At 46.7% G+C, this 21183-nt stretch overlaps 1 protein-coding gene across 1 annotated transcript; it reads left to right on the forward strand.

The window, feature by feature from the left end:
- Positions 1-63: 63 nt before the first annotated feature.
- On the forward strand, positions 64-16768 carry LOC311118870 (IQ motif and SEC7 domain-containing protein 3-like; the record flags this gene model as incomplete). The annotated part of the gene is made up of 2 exons (XM_084193635.1): positions 64-1322; positions 16607-16768. Coding segments are annotated over 2 exons (1421 nt in total), but the record flags the coding sequence as incomplete, so codon positions are not given.
- Between the last annotated feature and the right edge of the window lie 4415 nt (positions 16769-21183).

Here is a 21183-nt window from a genome sequence, read left to right on the forward strand (position 1 = left end):
CAAGCAGCCCAGTTTCACTCATACCTCTCCTGTCTCCCTCTCCTCCGTGTTTTCCAGATCGAAATGTTAGAGCACAAATACGGCGGCCACCTCATCTCCCGCCGCGCCGCAACCAAGATCCAGACCGCCTTCCGCCAGTACCAGCTCAGCAAGAACTTCGAGAAGATCCGCAACTCCCTGCTGGAGAGTCGCCTGCCGCGGCGCATCTCCATGCGCAAGGTGCGCGTGCAGAACGCTGAGGGCTTCTCCGCCGAGCGGGCGCTGGCCGAAGGCTGCAGCCTGGCAGGTATCCCCCTGGTGCGCTCGCCATCACTGCCCGCCACAGTGGGCGGCACCCTGACCGACCTGGAGGACTCATTCACAGAGCAGGTGCAGTCGCTGGCCAAGTCCATCGATGACGCACTCAGCAACTGGAGCCTGAAGACCATGTGCTCCCTCCAGGAAGGAGGGGCCTACCAGTTCAGTGCCGAGTCCTTCAGTGCGGCCGGGGCCGGGGGAGGAGGGGAGGTTGGAGGAGGAGGGTTGGACCAGGCTTTTCTCCAGAGCATGTCAGGTGGGGAGAATCCAGGCGACCTGCCCCGCAGCGCCAGCAAGCTGCTGATGGCCTTCCGCGACGTGACCGTTCAAATCGACAATCAGAACTTCCGCATGTCGTCCTCCGTCATGGAGTCATCAGCCTCTGTCTCCATGGGAAACTGCGTCCAGCAGCAGCAGGGGGGCGCAGCCACCACCCCCACCATGCCCACCGCCACCCCGCCATCACCACCTAAAATACCCTCCCCTCCTCCCCCTGAAGAGGTCCCCGCCGAACCCACAGACCCTCCTGTCCCTCCCCATGAGTCCCCTCCGCCCCCGGAACTAGTGATAGAAGGAGACGGGCAGGACGCCGACTTCCCTGCGCCCCCGCCCAGTGAAGAGGAGCTGGAGGAGGAGGAGGAGGAGGAGGGCCAGCAACCCCCCTTGACCCCCCTGGACAAACTAGCCAACCCCCAGACCCCGGAGGTGGTTGTCCAGCCCATCCAGCCACCTCAACCCCAGGGTGGTGCACCCTCGGTGGGATCCCCATCCACCGAGGCCCTGGAGGCCAAGCAGAGCGGCTCGGAGACGGCTGAAACCAGTTCAGAGCAGATAAGCAGCAGTAACAGCACATCCACAGAGGCACGTTCGGCATCGGAGGCCTCATCCAAGGAGGCCCTGCAGGCCATGATCCTCAGCCTGCCGCGCTACCACTGCGAGAACCCGGCCAGCTGCAAGTCGCCCATGCTCTCAACCGACGTCATGCGCAAGCGCCTCTACCGCATCGGCCTCAACCTCTTCAATGTGTGAGTACCCAACCATTCGCTCCTCACCCAGACTGGGTTGGTGAAAGCAATATCGGGGACATTGGGTGATGATGCTATTGCTTACATCTAGCCAGGGATTGGCAAATGGGAGTGAACTGAAAAAAATGCATCCATGGACAAACAATTACACAACACACACACACACACACACACATACACCCACACACACATAGGGGTGGGGGTTTATAATAATGGATCTCATCATGAGACAGCACTTCATTACAAGGATGCTTAAAAAAATATGAGAAACAATGAAGCTGGCTCTTCAGTTCTGCCAATTTAAAAAAGGGAAGTATCTTTTGTAATTTTCTCAATGATTTTCACTGCTCTCAGCTTGCATCTCTCTCTTTCTCTGTCTTTCTCTCTGTCTTTCTCTCTTTCTCTCTCTCTTTCTGACTTAACATATCTTTCTCTATTTACACCATCTGCTTCTCTCTCTCTCTCTCTCTCTCTCTCTTTCTCTCTCTCTCTCTCTCTCTCTCTCTCTCTCTCTCTCTGTCTCTCTCTCTCTCTCTCTCTCTCTCTCTCTCTCTCTCTCTCTCTCTCTCTCTCTCTCTCTTTCTCTCTGTCTTTCTCTCTTTCTGACTTTACATATCATTCTCTATTTACATCTCTCTCACTTAACATATCTTTCTCTATTTACTCCATCTGCCCCCCCCCCTCTCTCTCTCTCTCTCTCTCATCTCTCTCTCTCTCTCTCTCTCTCTCTCTCTCTCTCTCTCTCTCTCTCTCTCTCTCTCTCTCTCTCTCTTGCTCTCTCTCTCTCTCTCTCTCTCTCTTTCTCTCTGTCTTTCTCTCTTTCTGACTTAACATATCATTCTCTATTTACATCTCTCTCACTAAACATATAATTCTCTATTTACATCTCTCTCACTTAACATATCATTCTCTATTTACATCTCTCTCACTTAACATATCATTCTCTATTTACATCTCTCTCACTTAACATATCATTCTCTATTTACTCCATCTGCCCCTCTCTCTCTCTCCTCCTTTTTTCTCCCCACTTGCTCTCCCTCCCTGCAGCTGTGGTTAACTGCCTCTGTTCTGCAGAGCGCCTGTCACCTTCTGTTTGTCTTTGCGCCCAAAATAGCTTTTCTCTTTTATCTGCGGCTGGCTCCGCTCCCCCTGTATGGTCCATATCCACATAAGCCAAGATAAGCCTGGAGAGGGAGAGACTATGCCATGATCCCTAGATTAGAATACCACAGACGTGGTCATTAAAGGATGTCTCTATATTGTCCACTAATAGTTTATTTTAGCACGGAGCATCTGTGAACCACCGAGAACAAGAGGTCGAGAGAATGGTAGAGGGAGCGTGAGGGAGAAGGTGGTGGAGAGAGGGGGATAAGGAGATTGGGAGAGAGCTGCAGAGATGGATAGAGAGAACATGAGAGAGAAAGTGAGACGAACAGGCAGTGTTTTCCTCTCTACCTCCACGTGAGAGCTCAGATGCTGCAGCATCATCACAGCAGCCACACACATACACATACATACACACACACACAAATATAAACACACACACAAATATAAACACACACACACACACACAATATACACATACACGTACACAAATATATATACACACACACAAATATACGTCTCCCCCACACACACACACAAATAACCACACCCCACACAAATACACACACACACACAATTACACACACAAATACACACACAATGCACACACACATACACAAATATACATACACACACATACACACACACACACACACACACACACACACACACACTAAGTGCGGGTGTCTTTGTAAAAAACCCATGCGAGATCAGAAGGCTTAATGGGGCTCTCCGGACAGACTAAAAGAGCTGGACCAGCACTTTCTCTGCTGTTTGAGGAGGAGGGAACAGGATGAAGAGGTGTCTAGGGCTCCTCTCCTTTACACTGTATCTCCCAGAGAGAGGGAGAAAAGAAAGACAGAGCGAATGAGAGAGGTAGAAAGAAAGATAGAGCGATTACAGAATATGGGAGAGAAATGAAAAGAGTGGAATGAAAACGTGAACTAATGATAGAATGAGAATGACAGAGAAAAAGAATGAAACAACATGTACAGTTGAAGTCGGAAGTTTACATACACCTTAGCCAAATACATTTAAACTCAGTTTTTCACAATTCCTGACATTTAATCCTAGTAAAAATTCACTGTCTTAGGTCAGTTAGGATCACCACTTTATTTTAAGAATGTGAAATAGTGAATAATAGTAGAGAGAATTATTTATTTAAGCTTTTATTTCTTTCATCACATTCCCAGTGGGTCAGAAGTTTACATACACTCAATTAGTATTTGGTAGCATTGCCTTTGTTTAACTTGGTCAAACGGTTGGGTAGCCTTCCACAAGCTTCCCACAATAAGTTGGGTGAATTTTGGCCAATTCCTCCTGACAGAGCTGGTGTAACTGAGTCAGGTTTGTAGGCCTCCTTGCTCGCACACACTTTTTCAGTTCTGCCCACCAATGTTCTATAGTATTGAGGTCAGGGCTTTGTGATGGCCACTCCAAAACCCTGACTTTGTTGTCCTTAAGCCATTTTGGCACAACTTTGGAAGTATGCTTGGGGTCATTGTCCATTTGGAAGACCCATTTGCGACCAAGCTTTAACTTCCTGTCTGATGTCTTGAGTTGTTGCTTCAATATATCCACATAATTTTCCTTCCTCATGATGCCATCTATTTTGTGAAGTGCACCAGTCCCTCCTGCAGCAAAGCACCCCCCACAGCATGATACTGCCACCCCTGTGCTTCACGGTTGGGATGGTGTTCCTCGGCTTGCAAGCATCCCCCCTTATCCGCCAAACATAACGATGATCCTTATGGCCAAACAGTTATATTTTTGTTTCATTAGACCAGAGGACATTTCTCCAAAAAGTATGCTCTTTGTCCCCATGTGCAGTTGCAAACCGTAGTCTGCTTTTTTATGGCGGTTTTGGAGCAGTGGCTTTTCCTTGCTGAGCGGCCTTTCAGGTTATGTCGATATAGGACTTGTTTTACTGTGGATATAGATACTTTTGTACCTGTTTCCTCCGGCATCTTCACAAGGTCCTTTGCTGTTGTTCTGGGATTGATTTGCACTTTTCGCACCAAAGTACGTTAATCTCTAGGAGACAGAACGCGTCTCCTTCCTGAGCGGTATGACGGCTTCGTGGTCCCATGGTGTTTATACTTGCGTACTATTGTTTGTACAGATAAACGTGGTACCTTTCAGGTGTTTGGAAATTGGTCCCAAGGATGAACCAGACTTGTGGAGGTCAAAAAAAAAATTCTGAGGTCTTGGCTGATTTCTTTTGATTTTCAAGCAAAAAGAGGCACTGAGTTTGAAGGTAGGCCTTGAAATACATCCACAGGTACACCTCCAATTGACTCAAATGATGTCAATTAGCCTATCAGAAGCTTCTAAAGCTATGACATCATTTTCTGGAATTTCCAAGCTGTTTAAAGGCACAGTCAACTTAGTGTATGTAAACTTCTGACCCACTGGAATTGTGATACAGAGAACTATAAGTGAAATAATCTGTCTGTAAACAATTGTTGGAAAAATTACTTGTGTCATGCACAAAGTAGATGTCGTTGAAAAACTAGTTTTATGAACTTCCGACTTCAACTATATGTAAGGAGTGGGATAAAAAGAGAAGGAGGCACATTTTCTAATCATCTTTCCTAGATTCTTCACATCCTCTCGCCTCTCCTTCTCAAAACGCATTGGAAAGACGAAATGAGATAAATCCAGAGAGAGAGAGACAGAGAGAGAGACAGAGAGACAGAGAGAGAGAGAGAGAGAGAGAGAGAGAGAGAGAGAGAGAGAGAGAGAGAGAGAGAGAGAGAGAGAGAGAGAGAGAGAGAGAGACAGAGAGAGAGAGAGAGAGAGAGAGAGATTAGAGAGAGAGAGAGAGAGATTAGAGAGATAGAGATATTAGAGAGAGAGAGAGCGAGATAGAGAGAGAGAGAGAGAGAGAGAGAGAGGGAGAGAGCGAGAGAGAGAGACAGAGAGAGAGCGAGAGAGAGAGATGAGAGATGCGAGAGAGAGAGAGTTAGAGAGAGAGATAGAGAGATTAGAGAGAGAGAGAGAGATTAGAGAGAGAGAGAGACAGAGAGAGAGAGAGAGCGAGAGAGAGAGAGAGAGAGAGAGACAGAGAGATAGAGAGAGAGAGAGAGAGAGATTAGAGAGAGAGAGAGAGAGAGAGAGATAGATTAGAGAGAGAGAGACAGAGAGAGAGAGAGTTAAGAGAGTTAGAGAGAGAGAGAGAGATTAGAGAGAGAGAGAGAGAGAGAGAAATTAGAGAGAGAGAGAGAGAGAGAGAGAGAGAGAGAGAGAGAGAGAGAGAGAGAGAGAGAGAGAAATAACAGTATTTGCAAGGTTGTTCTGAGTTTACTCATCTGAAACTATTCCCAGCACCTTGTTTATAATTCATGTTATTTATATGACATTTCTGATGGATGTTTAAAGCGATTTCACTTCCATAGACCGTATGAAAATCCTATATTCCCCCCAACTGATATCTTTTGAAAGTATACGGAAAACACCAAGATTATCCTAGGGATACATTTAAAGCACATTCATTCATTAAATATATGCATGCACGCAATTATGCTAATCTAACGCATACATTTTGTGATTACTCATGAAATTGCATTTTCAGTATTTTGCACCTCCTACCATTATTATACTGAATACAAATAGATTACAGAAGATAAGCATGCTTGGCAACTGTGACCAAACATCTCCCTTTTGAATCAGTGTCCAAATCCTCCTTCAAGATTAATTCAGTCATATGCTGTTGAGATCTGTGGCATCAAAGCTGTGTTAACACAAATCGAGTGTGAATTATCATACTTTTAATATATGATAATATTGAAGTTCTTGCAGGATATTTCCATCTACATGAGACTCAAGTCATTAGCAAGTTTGAGATTCACAATTACTACTGGTGTTATAGGGTAGTGTGCAGAAGAATTCAGGATCTGTGCCAGAGTAAAATGATCCCCTCCTATCATATGCTTTTAATCCAGCAGCACTGAACACTTCACTCTGCATTCAACTCAGCAACCATACCCACTCCTCAGCTCAGCCCACTCCTCAGCTCAGCCCCACCTCCCAAGCAGCAGAAGATACATTTTCAATTTAAATTCTCCTTCTTTTACCTTTTGACTGCTGTGCTCAGTCCATTTTAGAATTCAATTCCTGTTCTGCCATTCACTCTGCCTAGTGAGAGGTGACTAAGTCAAGCCCAGATAAGGACTCCCAAGACAAGCGCCTGACAGATGCATTATGGGTACACGGCAGGGGGCGGCTGGAGGGGGGAGCAGTGGGGGGAGCAAACAGCACACCTGGAAATATCTCTGAAAGGAGAAGACTCCTTGTCACGCAATTAACCTCCTACCATGGGAGTATCCTCAAGGGTCCGGGCTACCCCTCTTTGAAGAAAATGGTTCAAGCCAGTGACTGCCTAGATGGAACCAATCAGTCAGAGTACAAAAGGGGTGGATCCTAAGAATAATGGCAACCATCCAAGGCCCAAATTCCTCATTAGCAATTCCGTTGCAAGTGGAGGATGTAATTAAAAGTTCCAGGCCACTGAGGGAATTCGGGCCATGGGAAATGGCCTGAAAAGTTTTGAGAACATTGGGTTCTCAAAACATTTCCCTCTTCCTCACTCCCTTTTACCCTTCACTAGTGCGATTTTTTCCCCACATCCAAAATATCAGAAGTATCCAACATACTGGATGTTCCTAACTCCTAACTCGTAATGAATGTTCGTTGGGCTGGAAGTAATGGTGCAGTGTGGTGGAATGAGTAGCAGGCGAGGGGTCCTCGGAGCTGAGTGCTGAGTCACTGGGGACTCCAGGTGCATATGCTTGCTAAAAAATGCCCTATCATCGCAGTGTCTGACAGAGTTCAGCTAACACTCATTTTTTTCTCTAAAAAATGGAAAAATCAGGAGGAAATAAGCAGGAAATTCGGAATTTAACCCTAGTTATGTCATTTACAGAAGGCACATCCCTTTTTATTTTGTCCTTCTCTCACTCTTCACTCAAATGCAGAGGTATGGTTTGTTGAGCTAATTCAGCTAACCTGGCTAGTAGTATCTCATGTAATATGCTAAGGAAAGCTAATTTGGCTAACCTGGCTAATATCCTGTCTGTATAGACTATCTTAGGAAGAGCTAACCTGGCTAATATCCTGTCTATGTATAGACTATCTTAGGAAGAGCTAATATGGCTAATATCCTGTTTATATATACTAGCGAGCTGTGAATAGACCGCAATAGCTCAGGAATAGATTTGGATTTCAATGATTCCGTAACCTTTTCATTGTGTGATTGCCAACCGGCATTGGTGACAGAGCGAGTATGGGTTTGCATGTCTATTTCTGCCAGCCTTCTTTTACATTTGTAATTTGTTTGTCATGAAAGGCTGCGAATATTCCACACATATGGTAAATAGCTCAAAAAGTGCTATTTTATGACGATTGTGTTTTTGAAAAGCCACCATTGTGCCACTTCAAGATTTTTCTCTTTGACTTTGAGGAAAGTTTTCTCGCAGTGACAAATCCAAACCTCGTAATATCCACGCTCCTCCACCCCCCAACCCTTTCCACTGCTAATCACGCAACTTGAAAGATAAAAACCGGAAGGCATGCTGACAGAGAGAGAGGGGGATGGAGGGTGAGAGAGAGAGAGATAGAGAGAGGGAAGGAAAGGGAAGGGTAGAAAAAAAGAGGAAATCAGGTTTATTAGTTCCAGCAGTTTCATATCCTCCCTCTAACTCCTGAGCTGTGCCCCTCTTGCATCCTAAGCAGGCCCTGGTGTGCTCTGGGCTAAGACAGCCTCCCCCTGCTCCCTGCTCCCTGCACCCCTCCCTCTCCCAACTCTTTCTGCCTCCCCCATCTAAAAGGGGAGACATTTAAACATTTGGCGTAGTGAGCAGAACGGCGGGGGAGTTTATGGGTGAGGAAGGAGAAGTGGAGAGGAGAGTTTAAGGGTGAGGTGAGTCACATAACGGATCATTAAGAGAGACGGTGAAGGGAGCCTGTCCTCTCTTATCCCCTTAATGCAGTGCAGCGGCTCAGGCCAGGTGGAGTGAGAGGGCTATGTGTGTGTGTGTGTGTGTGTTTACATGTGTGTGTGCATGTGTGTGTGTGTGTGTGTGTCACAGCAGGTGGTCTGCACTACCCTGCACAGAGAACGAAAGAGAGAGCAGAGGGAGGCAGGTGAGGTAATAAGTAGTGTGTTTGTGTGTGTGTGTGTGTGTGTGTGCGTGTGTGTATGTGTGAAAATGTGTGTGTGCATGTGAGTGTGTGTATGTGTGTGTGTGTGCGCTTGTCTCTCAGCATGTGGTCTGCACAACTAGCCATAAAAGGAGGTAGGGTTGGAGAGAACGGTTACGGATTTGAGGTTGAGAGGGACTGATAAGAGTTTTCTCCTGAAGTGAGGATAGAATAGAAATGCTTACCTTCTGTTGATAAGTACAGATGGACAATAGCAGGACAAACAGAGATAAACAGAGAGAGAGAGAGAGAGAGAGAGAGAGAGAGAGAGCGAGAGAGAGAGAGAGAGAGAGAGAGAGAGAGAGAGAGAGAGCGAGAGAGAGAGAGAGAGAGAGAGAGAGAGAGAGAGAGAGAGAGAGCGAGAGAGAGAGAGAGAGAGAGAGCGAGAGAGAGAGAGAGAAAGGACACGTCAAGGACATTGCTACTACTGGGGCACTGTGTTACATCATCATATACGTGGGTTAACTATAGGTTACGGTTTCCTGCTGAGAGAAAGGAGATTTTCTAAGGAACCAATCTAAGATTCTATCTATCATATGTCCATAATGTCTCTGTTGTCCTAATGGATTCTCTCTGTCATATGTCCACAATGTCTCTGTTGTCCTAATGGATTCTCTCTATCATATGTCCATAATGTCTCTGTTGTCCTAATGGATTCTCTCTGTCATATGTCCATAATGTCTCTGTTGTCCTAATGGATTCTCTCTGTCATATGTCCATAATGTCTCTGTTGTCCTAATGGATTCTCTCTATCATATGTCCATAATGTCTCTGTTGTCCTAATGGATTCTCTCTATCATATGTCCATAATGTCTCTGTTGTCCTAATGGATTATCTCTACTTTATATGTATATATCCTCTCCTTATGCTCTGCTGCCAGCCCACAGCACTTACTGTTGAGCTTTGATGGAGTAGCAGCATTGAGGATTCAGCGTAAACACTAGATAAAGTGTGTGTGTGTGTCAGGTGGGGCTGTCCGCATGTGTAGACACTTCTCTCTCACGCTCGGAAATGGACAAGCCTCAGTGGCTGATGAATAAAAGATGTGAGAAGAGTTGTGTGTGTGTGTGTGTGTGTGTGTGTTTGAGGAGCTACAGGGGTTGGGTGCTATGTCAGGACTAATTGACACAGTAGATCAGAACCTGTCCAACTCACCAGAGGGGCAACCTGGGGCAAGGAACACAGAGAGAGCTCTCCAGTAACTTTCCTTATGGACGCTTATAAGAAATCCCGCTATGCCCTCCGACGAACCATCAAACAGGCAAAGAGTCAATACAGGACTAAGATTGAATCGTACTACACCGGCTCTGACGCTCGTCGGATGTGGCAGGGCTTGAAAACTATTACAGACTACAAAAGGGAAGCACAGCCGCGAGCTTCCCAGTGACACAAGCCTACCAGACGAGCTAAACATCTTCTATGCTCGCTTCGAGGCAAGCAACACTGAAGCATGCATGAGAGCACCAGCTGTTCCGGATGACTATGTGATCACGCTCTCCGTAGCCGATGTGAGTAAGACTTTTAAGCAGGTCAACATTCACAAGGCCGCAGGGCCAGACGGATTACCAGGACGTGTACTCCGAGCATGTGCTGACCAACTGGCAAGTGTCTTCACTGACATTTTCAACATGTCCCTGACTGAGTCTGTAATACCAACATGTTTCAAGCAGACCACCATAGTCCCCGTGCCCAAGGACACTAAGATTACCTGCCTAAATGACTACCCACCCGTAGCACTGACGTCTGTAGCCATGAAGTGCTTTGAAAGGCTGGTCATGGCTCACATCAACACCATTAACCCAGAAACCCTAGACCCACTCCAATTTGCATACCGCCCCAACAGATCCACAGATGATGCAATCTCTATTGCACTCCACACTGCCCTTTCCCACCTGGACAAGAGAAACACCTACGTGAGAATACTATTCATTGACTACAGCTCAGCATTCAACACCATAGTGCCCTCAAAGCTCATCACTAAGCTAAGGATCCTGGGACTAAACACCTCCCTCTGCAACTGGATCCTGGACTTCCTGACGGGCCGTAGGTAGGTAGGTAACAACACATCTGCCACACTGATCCTCAACACGAGGGCCCCTCGGGGGTGCGTGCTCAGTCCCCTCCTATACTCCCTGTTCACCCATGACTTTATGGCCAGGCACGACTCCAACACCATCATTAAGTTTGCCGACGACACAACAGTGGTAGGCCTGATCACCGACAACGATGAGACAGCCTATAGGGAGGAGGTCAGAGACCTGGCCGTGTGGTGCCAGGATAACAACCTCTCCCTCAACGTGACCAAGACAAAGGAGATGATTGTGGACTACAGGAAAAAAAAGAGGACTGAGCACGCCCCCATTCTCATCGACGGGGCTGTAGTGGAACAGGTGAGAGCTTCAAGTTCCTTGATGTCCACATCACCAACAAACTATCATGGTCCAAACACACCAAGACAGTCGTGAAGAGGGCACGACAAAGCCTATTCCCCCTCAGGAGACTGAAAAGATTCGGCATGGGTCCTCAGATCCTCAAAAAATTATACAGCTGCACCATCGAGCGCATTCTGACTGGTTGCATCACCGCCTGGTATGGCAACTGCTTGGCCTCCGACCGCAAGGCACTACAGATGGTAGTGCGTACGGCCCAGTACATCACTGGGGCCAAGCTTCCTGCCATCGAGGACCTCTATACCAGGCGGTGTCAGAGGAAGGCCCTCAAAATTGTCAAAGACTCCAGCCACCCTAGTCATAGACTGTTCTCTCTGCTACCGCACGGCAAGCGGTACCGGAGTGCCAAGTCTAGGTCCAAAAGACTTCTCAACAGCTTCTACCCCCAAGCCATAAGACTCCTGAACAGCTAATCATGGCTACCCAGACTATTTGCACTGCCCCCCCACCCCATATTTTTACGCTGCTGCTACTCTGTTAATTATTTATGCATAGTCACTTTAACTCTACCCACATGTACATATTACTTCAACTACCTCAACTAGCCGGTGCCCCCGCACATTGACTCTGCACCGGTACCCCCCTGTATATATAGCCTCCCTACTGTTATTTTATTTTACTTCTGCTCTTTTTTTTCTCAACACTTTTTTGTTGTTGTTTTATTTTACTTTTTTATTAAAAATATTTGCACTGTTGGTTAAGTGCTGTAAGTAAGCATTTCACTGTAATGTCTGCACCTGTTGTATTCGGCGCATGTGGCCAATAACATTTGATTTGATTTGATTTGCATGCGTGTGTGTGTGTGTGCGTGTGTGTGTGTGTGTGTGTGTGTGTGTGTGTGTGTGTGTGTGTGTGTGTGTGTGTGTGTTTGTCCATGCCTGTGGGAATGTAGTAAATTATGTGTGGGTTTGTTGCATGTTTGTGTGGTTTGTGTGGTGCTGTAAATGTGTCTGTCTGAACAAATAGAAGGACTTCTTAGGGCAGAAATCAGCTAACACTCCACAAACAATTCAAAGTTTCCCTCTCCGACGTATATTGTGGTAAAGTCTCAACCAACCATGAGCAAGAAGAGTCCTCTAGCTAGCCGATATTGCCTTGTATACAGAGTATTCCCATGTCAGTAGCAAGAAGGTTTTGTCAGTGAAGGTGGATGTACTCCAGCGAAGCTCTCCTTAATCGCCCTCTCAGAAAAATGGGGACAGAAAGGCTACCAGTCCGCAGAACCTTTCACTACACCTTCTCTGTATCAGGACAATGAATAGGTGGCGAGATCTATTTGGTGTGCCCCACAGATGAGTGCCGGGGCCGTTCACCTGTCATAAAACCATCGGTTTTACTGGTGGAATGAAACTGACCGGCGCTATCAGACCATTGACCATAGAGAGTGCTGACCGTTAAACTGTATTAGGACCATAAACCTCAATTCACTTTTACAGAGGGAGGAAGGATGGAGGGTGGGGAATGATATTGACATGGTTGAATATCGATGCTAACCAGGGTTTTGATGCAAACGTGTGTATATTTTTATATATTTGTGTCTGTCTGTGTGTGTGTATGTGTGTGTGTGTGTGTGTGTATCTTTGAGTGTGTGAAAAAGGCTCCATTTGGTTAAGCTGAGACTAGTCGTCCCTCTCCCTTCTGTCCTCATATACAGAGCCTCTCTGTTAGTCTGCAGGGAGCGGGGAGCTGTCCTTTCAGCACCACAGCTGGGCCTGTCTGGGCTGCAGATCTCTCTCTCTCTCTCTCTCTCTCTCCCTCTCCCTCTCTCTCTCACTCTGTCTCTCTCTCCATCTCCCTCTCTCTCTCCCTCTCTCTCTCTCTCTCCCTCTCTCTCTCTCTCTCTCTCTCTCTCTCTCTCTCTCTCTCTCTCTCTCTATCTCCCTCTCCTCTCTCTCTCTCTCTCTCTCTCTCTCTCTCTCTCTCTCTCTCTCTCTCTCTCTCTCTCTCTCTCTCTCTCTCTCTCTCTCCCTGAATAAGCCCATTAGACATGGCTGTCTTATGTAACCGTTGTGCTGTGTGTGTTAATACAGAAAGTGTGTGTATTATTGTGTGTGTGTATATACTGTATGTGTGAAGAACACTTATGTTATAAAAGAGGAGTGTGTGTGTGTGGGCGTGCGGTTGTGTGCGTGCGTGTGTGTGTTTGCATGCGTGTGTGTGTACCTTCTTGTGTTTGTGAACTGTGCTATACTAAGGATGGTGTAGATTGTAGGGTGCGGTAGCGGTATTATCCCCCCCCGCACACACACACACACACACACACACACACACACACACACACACACACACACACACACACACACACACACACACACACACACACACACACACACACACACACACACACACCATAACTCTGTCATCTCCTACATGTTTATTACCATCTTTTATAAAGTGTTCTTCATAGGAGCCCTCACGCGCTGCGTTCAAGAGCACCATTGTAGTTCAGGAGAGCGTCCTCTACAGTTTAGCAGTGTTCTCGAGCTGTGTAATCATTGTTAATGAATGGAATGACTCAGTAAAGGGAAATTAATATTGATGAATGTCTGCCTATGGGTTTTATAATTGTAATGGTTGTCACCTCCTGACGCTGAGTTTAACACCGCTAGCCACCACACCAGACTGTCATTACAACACTGCTATTAACGCCATGTATCACCGCTAGCCACCACACCAGACTGTCATTACGACACTCCCATTAACGCCATGTATCACCACTAGCCACCACACCAGACTGTCATTAAGACACTCCCATTAACGCCATGTATCACCGATAGCCACCACACCAGACTGTCATTAAGACACTCCCATTAACACCATGTATCACCGCTAGCCTCCACACCAGACTGTCATTAAGACACTCCCATTAACGCCATGTATCACCACTAGCCACCACACCAGACTGTCATTACAACACTGCTATTAACGCCATGTATCACCGCTAGCCACCACACCAGACTGTCATTACGACACTCCCATTAACGCCATGTATCACCACTAGCCACCACACCAGACTGTCATTAAGACACTCCCATTAACGCCATGTATCACCGATAGCCACCACACCAGACTGTCATTAAGACACTCCCATTAACACCATGTATCACCGCTAGCCTCCACACCAGACTGTCATTAAGACACTCCCATTAACGCCATGTATCACCGCTAGCCACCACACCAGACTGTCATTACAACACTGCTATTAACGCCATGTATCACCGCTAGCCACCACACCAGACTGTCATTACAACACTCCCATTAACGCCATGTATCACCACTAGCCACCACACCAGACTGTCATTAAGACACTCCCATTAACGCCATGTATCACCGCTAGCCACCACACCAGACTGTCATTAAGACACTCCCATTAACGCCATGTATCACCACTAGCCTCCACACCAGACTGTCATTACGACACTGCTATTAACGCCATGTATCACCGCTAGCCACCACACCAGACTGTCATTACAACACTGCTATTAACGCCATGTATCACCGCTAGCCACCACACCAGACTGTCATTACAACACTCCCATTAACGCCATGTATCACAGCTAGCCACCACACCAGACTGTCATTAAGACACTCCCATTAACGCCATGTATCACCACTAGCCACCACACCAGACTGTCATTAATACACTCCCATTAACACCATGTATCACCGCTAGCCACCACACCAGACTGTCATTAAGACACTCCCATTAACGCCATGTATCACCGCTAGCCTCCACACCAGACTGTCATTACAACTCTGCCATTAACGCCATGTATCACCGCTAGCCTCCACACCAGACTGTCATTACAACACTCCCATTAACGCCATGTATCACCGCTAGCCACCACACCAGACTGTCATTACAACACTGCTATTAACGCCATGTATCACCGCTAGCCACCACACCAGACTGTCATTACGACACTCCCATTAACGCCATGTATCACCACTAGCCACCACACCAGACTGTCATTAAGACACTCCCATTAACGCCATGTATCACCGATAGCCACCACACCAGACTGTCATTAAGACACTCCCATTAACACCATGTATCACCGCTAGCCTCCACACCAGACTGTCATTAAGACACTCCCATTAACGCCATGTATCACCGCTAGCCACCACACCAGACTGTCATTACAACACTGCTATTAACGCCATGTATCACCGCTAGCCACCACACCAGACTGTCATTACAACACTCCCATTAACGCCATGTATCACCACTAGCCACCACACCAGACTGTCATTAAGACACTCCCATTAACGCCATGTATCACCGCTAGCCACCACACCAGACTGTCATTAAGACACTCCCATTAACGCCATGTATCACCACTAGCCTCCACACCAGACTGTCATTACGACACTGCTATTAACGCCATGTATCACCGCTAGCCACCACACCAGACTGTCATTACAACACTGCTATTAACGCCATGTATCACCGCTAGCCACCACACCAGACTGTCATTACAACACTCCCATTAACGCCATGTATCACAGCTAGCCACCACACCAGACTGTCATTAAGACACTCCCATTAACGCCATGTATCACCACTAGCCACCACACCAGACTGTCATTAATACACTCCCATTAACACCATGTATCACCGCTAGCCACCACACCAGACTGTCATTAAGACACTCCCATTAACGCCATGTATCACCGCTAGCCTCCACACCAGACTGTCATTACAACTCTGCCATTAACGCCATGTATCACCGCTAGCCTCCACACCAGACTGTCATTACAACACTCCCATTAACGCCATGTATCACCGCTAGCCTCCACACCAGACTGTCATTAAGACACTCCCATTAACACCATGTATCACCGCTAGCCACCACACCAGACTGTCATTAAGACACTCCCATTAACACCATGTATCACCGCTAGCCACCACACCAGACTGTCATTAAGACACTCCCATTAACGCCATGTATCACCGCTAGCCTCCACACCAGACTGTCATTACAACTCTGCCATTAACGCCATGTATCATTTTGATTGTTTATTTTGGGACACTAGTGCCTCCCTTATCTGGGCTCATTTACAAAGGGCTCTAATTGTACGGAGTCTTTGAAAGAGAACGGAGACTAGTTATCATGTATTCTACTTACCTGGTGGTCATTAAATGGTCTCTTTCACACACTCACACACATACAGTACAGACACACACTGATGTTGTGGGTTGTTTTATTACTGGGAGAAGTCACTATTAGTGCTGTCAGTGGTGAGAATGCATTTCAAGCTATATGTGACACCTTTTGATCTTCATAGTCTTGGTATGTGATTTTGGAACTTGTTTAGCTAACAGGGGTCTCACAAATAATAATCTCCTTCAGCATTCTCCCCCACCCCCTACTCTCTCCTCTCCCTACCACTCTCTGCCGGTCTCCACACTGTCTCATTGATATGTGAGGGAATGAAATGTGAAGGATTGATGTACTGTATGATATTGACCCAAATTAAGGGGATTTTAATATCTCATTTCTCCTCCTCTTTCTTCTTCTCTGTCAGTAACCCTGATAAGGGTCTCCAGTTCCTGATCTCGCGAGGTTTCATCCCGGACACGCCCATAGGTGTGGCTCACTTCCTGCTTCAGAGGAAGGGCCTGAGCAGGCAGATGATTGGAGAGTTCCTGGGAAACAGCAAGAAGCCCTTCAACAGAGACGTCCTAGAGTGAGTATCCAGTAGTCTTCTTCTTAATAATAGTATTGGACTGAAGAGTAAAGAGCATTGCCTAGGTGGGCTCATTACGACCTCCTCCCAAGATAAACCCTATTGGAGCAGTGGTTAGTGAGTTTGCCTACGGGCTGGAGACCTGGATTTGAGACCCTCTAGGGCAGCAGTTCCCAAACTAGGGGTCTGATAAGAAAATGGAGTCGCGGGAGAATTTCTAAAATCCTGAAGAAAAAAATTAATATGAATACACTACCGGTCAAAACAGGGGTGCCTTTCCTTCCTAATGCGTTTGAGCCAATCAGTTGTGTTGTGACAAGGTATGGGTGGTATACAGAAGATAGCCCTATTTGGTAAAAGACCAAGTCCATATTATGGCAAGAACAGCTCAAATAAGCAAAGAGAAACGACAGTCCATCATTACTTTAAGACATGAAGGTCAGTCAATCCGGAAAATTTTCTTCAAGTGCAGTCGCAAAAACCATCAAGCGCTATGATGAAACTGGCTCTCATGAGGACCGCCACAGGAATGGAAGACCCAGAGCTACCTCTGCTGCAGAGGATAAGTTCATGAGAGTTAATAGCCTCAGAAATTGCAGCCCAAATAAATGCTTCACAGAGTTCAAGTAACAGACACATCTCAACATCAAATGTTCAGAGGAGACTGTGTGATAGAAGATGGCGCCGGAGGGGATGGCTGCCGTTTTATGGACTATTAACCAACCGTGCATTTTGTGTGTTTTTTCGCATTGTTTGTAACTTATTTTGTACATAATGTTGCTGCTACTGTCTCTTATGCGAGAAAAGAGCTTCTGGACATCAGAACAGCCATTACTCACCTTGAACTGGACAAATAATTTGTATTTAATGAGTCAGACGAGAGGGATTTGCTCCAGACACCCGACAGGGCCCTCATCTCCGTCATCCGCAGTAGAAAGAAAAGGAGATATCGCGGAAGGAGATCGAGGTGCTTGGTAAGGAGTCGGCGACGAGTGGCTAATCTGCCTTTGTCCATCGATGCTATTGGCCAACTTACAATCACTTGATAATGAAGTGGACGAAATACAGGCACAAATATCCTAACAACGGGACATTAAAAACGGTTATATCTTATGTTTCACCGAGTCGTGGCTGAACAAATACATGAATAACATACAGCTGTCGGGTTATACACTGTATCGGCAGGATAGAACAGCAGCCTCTGGTAAGACAAGGGGTGGCGGTGTATGTATATTTGTAATCAACAGCATGTGCACGATATCTAAGGAAGTCTCAAAGTTTTGCTCGCCTGAGGTAGAGTATCTCATGATAAGCTGTAAACCACACTATCTACCAAGAGAGTTTTCATCTATAGTCTTTGTAGCTGTCTATTTACCACCACAAACCGATGCTGGCACTAAAACTGCACTCAATGAACTGTATACGGCCATAAGCAAACAGGAAAACGCTCATCCAGAGGCGCCGCTCCAAGTGACCGGGGACTTTAATGCAGGGAAACTTAAATCCGTTTCACCTAATTTCTATCAGCGTGTTAAATGTACAACCAGATGGAAAAAAACTCTAGACCACCTTTACTCCACACACAGAGACGCATACAAAGCTCTCCCCTGCCCTCCATTTGGCAAATTTGACCATAATTAAATCCTCCTGATTCCTGCTTACAAGCAAAAACTAAAGCAGGAAGCACCAGTGACTCGGTCAATAAAAAAGTGGTCAGATGAAGCAGATGCTAAGCTACAGTACTGTATTGCTAGCACAGACTGGAATATGTTCCGCGATTCTTCCGATGGCATTGAGGAGTACACAACATCAGTCACTGGCTTCATCAATAAGTGCATCGATGACGTCGTCCCCACAGTGACTGTACGTACATACCCCAACCAGAAGTAATGGATTACAGGCAACATCTGCACTGAGCTAAAGGGTAGAGCTGCCGCTTTCAAGGAGCGGGACTCTAACCCGGAAGCTTACAAGAAATCCCGCTATGCCCTCTGACGAACCATCAATCAGGCAAAGCGTCAATACAGGACTAAGATCGAATCGTACTACACCGGCTCCGACGCTCGTCGGATGTGGCAGGGCTTGCAAACTATTACAGACTACAAAGGGAAGCACAGCTGCGAGCTGCCCAGTGACATGAGCCTACCAGACGAGCTAAATTACTTCTATGCTCGCTTCAAGGCAAGTAACACTGAAACATGCATGAGAGCATCAGCTGTTCCGGACGACTGTGTGATCACGCTCTCCGTAGCCGATGTGAGTAAGACCTTTAAACAGGTCAACATTCACAAGACGGATTACCAGGACGTGTACTCCGAGCATGCGCTGACCATCAGGCAAGTGTCTTCACTGACATTTTCAACCTCTCCCTGTCTGAGTCTGTAATACCAACATGTTTCAAGCAGACCACCATAGTCCCTGTGCCCAAGAACACTAAGGTAACCTGCCTAAATGACTACCGACCCGTAGCACTCACGTCTGTAGCCATGAAGTGCTTTGAAAGGCTGGTTATGGCTCATATCAACACCATTATCCCAGAAACCCTAGACCCACTCCAATTTGCGTACCGCACCAACAGATCCACAGATGATGCAATCTTTATTGCGTTCCACACTGCCCTTTCACACCTGGACAAAAGGAACACCTATGTGAGAATGCTATTAATTGAGTACAGCTCAACGTTCAACACCATAGTGCCCTCAAAGCTCATCACTAAGCTAAGGACCCTGGGACTAAACACCTCCCTCTGCAACTGGATCCTGGACTTCCTGACTGGCCGCCGCCAGGTGGTAAGGGTAGGTAACAATACATCTACCACGCTGATCCTCAACACTGGGGCCCCTCAGGGGTGCGTGCTCAGTCCCCTCCTGTACTCCCTGTTCACCCATGTCTGCATGGCCAGCCACGACTCCAACACCATCATTAAGTTTGCTGATGACACAACAGTGGTAGGCCTGACCACCAACAACGACGAGACAGTCCTTTGTAGCTGAATTGGTAGAGCATGGTGCTTGTAACGCCAGGTAGTGGGTTCGATCCCCGGGACCACCCATACGTAAAAATGTATGCACACATGACTGTAAGTCGCTTTGGATAAAAGCGTCTGCTAAATGGCATATTATTATTATTATTATAGGGAGGAGGTCATAGACCTGGCAGTGTGGTGCCAGGACAACAACCTCTCCCTCAACGTGATCAAGACAAAGGAGATGATTGTGGACTACAGGAAAAAAAAAAGATGACCGAGCACGCCCCCATTCTCATCGACGGGGCTGTAGTGGAGCAGGTTGAATGCTTCAAGTTCCTTGCTGTCCACATCACCAACAAACTAACATGGTCCAAGCAACCAAAACAGTCGTGAAGAGGGCACGACAAAACCTATTCCCCCTCAGGAGACTGAAAAGATTTGGCATGGGTTCTCAGATCCTCAAAAGATTCTACAGCTGCACCATCGAGAGCATCCTGACTGGTTGCATCACTGCCTGGTATGCAACTGCTCGGCCTCCGACCACAAGGCACTATAGAGGGTAGTGCGTACGGCCCAGTACATCACTGGGGCCAAGCTTCCTACTATGCAGAACCTCTATACCAGGCGGTGTCAGAGGAAGACTCCAGCCACCCTAGTCATAGACTGTTCTCTCTGCTACCGCACAGCAAGCGGTACTGGAGGTCCAAGAGGCTTCTAAACAGCTTCTACCCCCAAGCCATAAGACTCCTGAACATCTAATCAAATGGCTACCCAGACTATTTGCCCATCTGGTTTGGGCTTAGTGGGACTATCATTTGTTTTTCAACAGGACAATGACCCACACATCTCCAGGCTGTGTAAGGGCTATTTTACCAAGAAGGAGAGTGATGGAGTGCTGCATCAGATGACCTGGCCTCCACAATCCCCCGACCTCAACCAAATTCAGATGGTTTGGGCTGAGTCGGACCGCAGAGTGAAGGAAAAGCAGCCAACAAGTACTCAGTATATGTGGGAACTCCTTCAAGACTGTTGGAAAAGCATTCCAGGTGAAGCTGGTTGAGAGAATGCCAAGAGTGTGCAAAGCTGTCATCAAGGCAAAGGGTGGCTATTTGAAGAAAATATAAAATATATTTTGATTTGTTTAATACGTTTTTGGTTACTACATGATTGCATATGTGTTATTTCATAGTTTTGATGTCTTCACTATTATTCTACAATGTAGGGGCGGCAGGTAGCTTAGTGGTTAAGAGCGTTGTGCCAGTAACCGAAAGGTCGCTGGTTCTAAGCCCCGAGCCGACTAGGTGAAAAATCTGTTGATGTGCCCTTGAGCAAGCCACTTAACCATAATTGCTCCTGTAAGTCGTTCTGGATAAGAGCGTCTGCTAAATGAAAAAAAAAAAAAGTGTATATATTTTTCTACGGCACATGGGATGTTCAGTGTGGTGCG

The sequence above is a fragment of the Coregonus lavaretus genome (genome assembly GCF_964263955.1).
Source record: "Coregonus lavaretus genome assembly, contig: HAP1_SCAFFOLD_6084, whole genome shotgun sequence".
In the NCBI taxonomy this organism is placed as follows: domain Eukaryota; kingdom Metazoa; phylum Chordata; class Actinopteri; order Salmoniformes; family Salmonidae; genus Coregonus; species Coregonus lavaretus.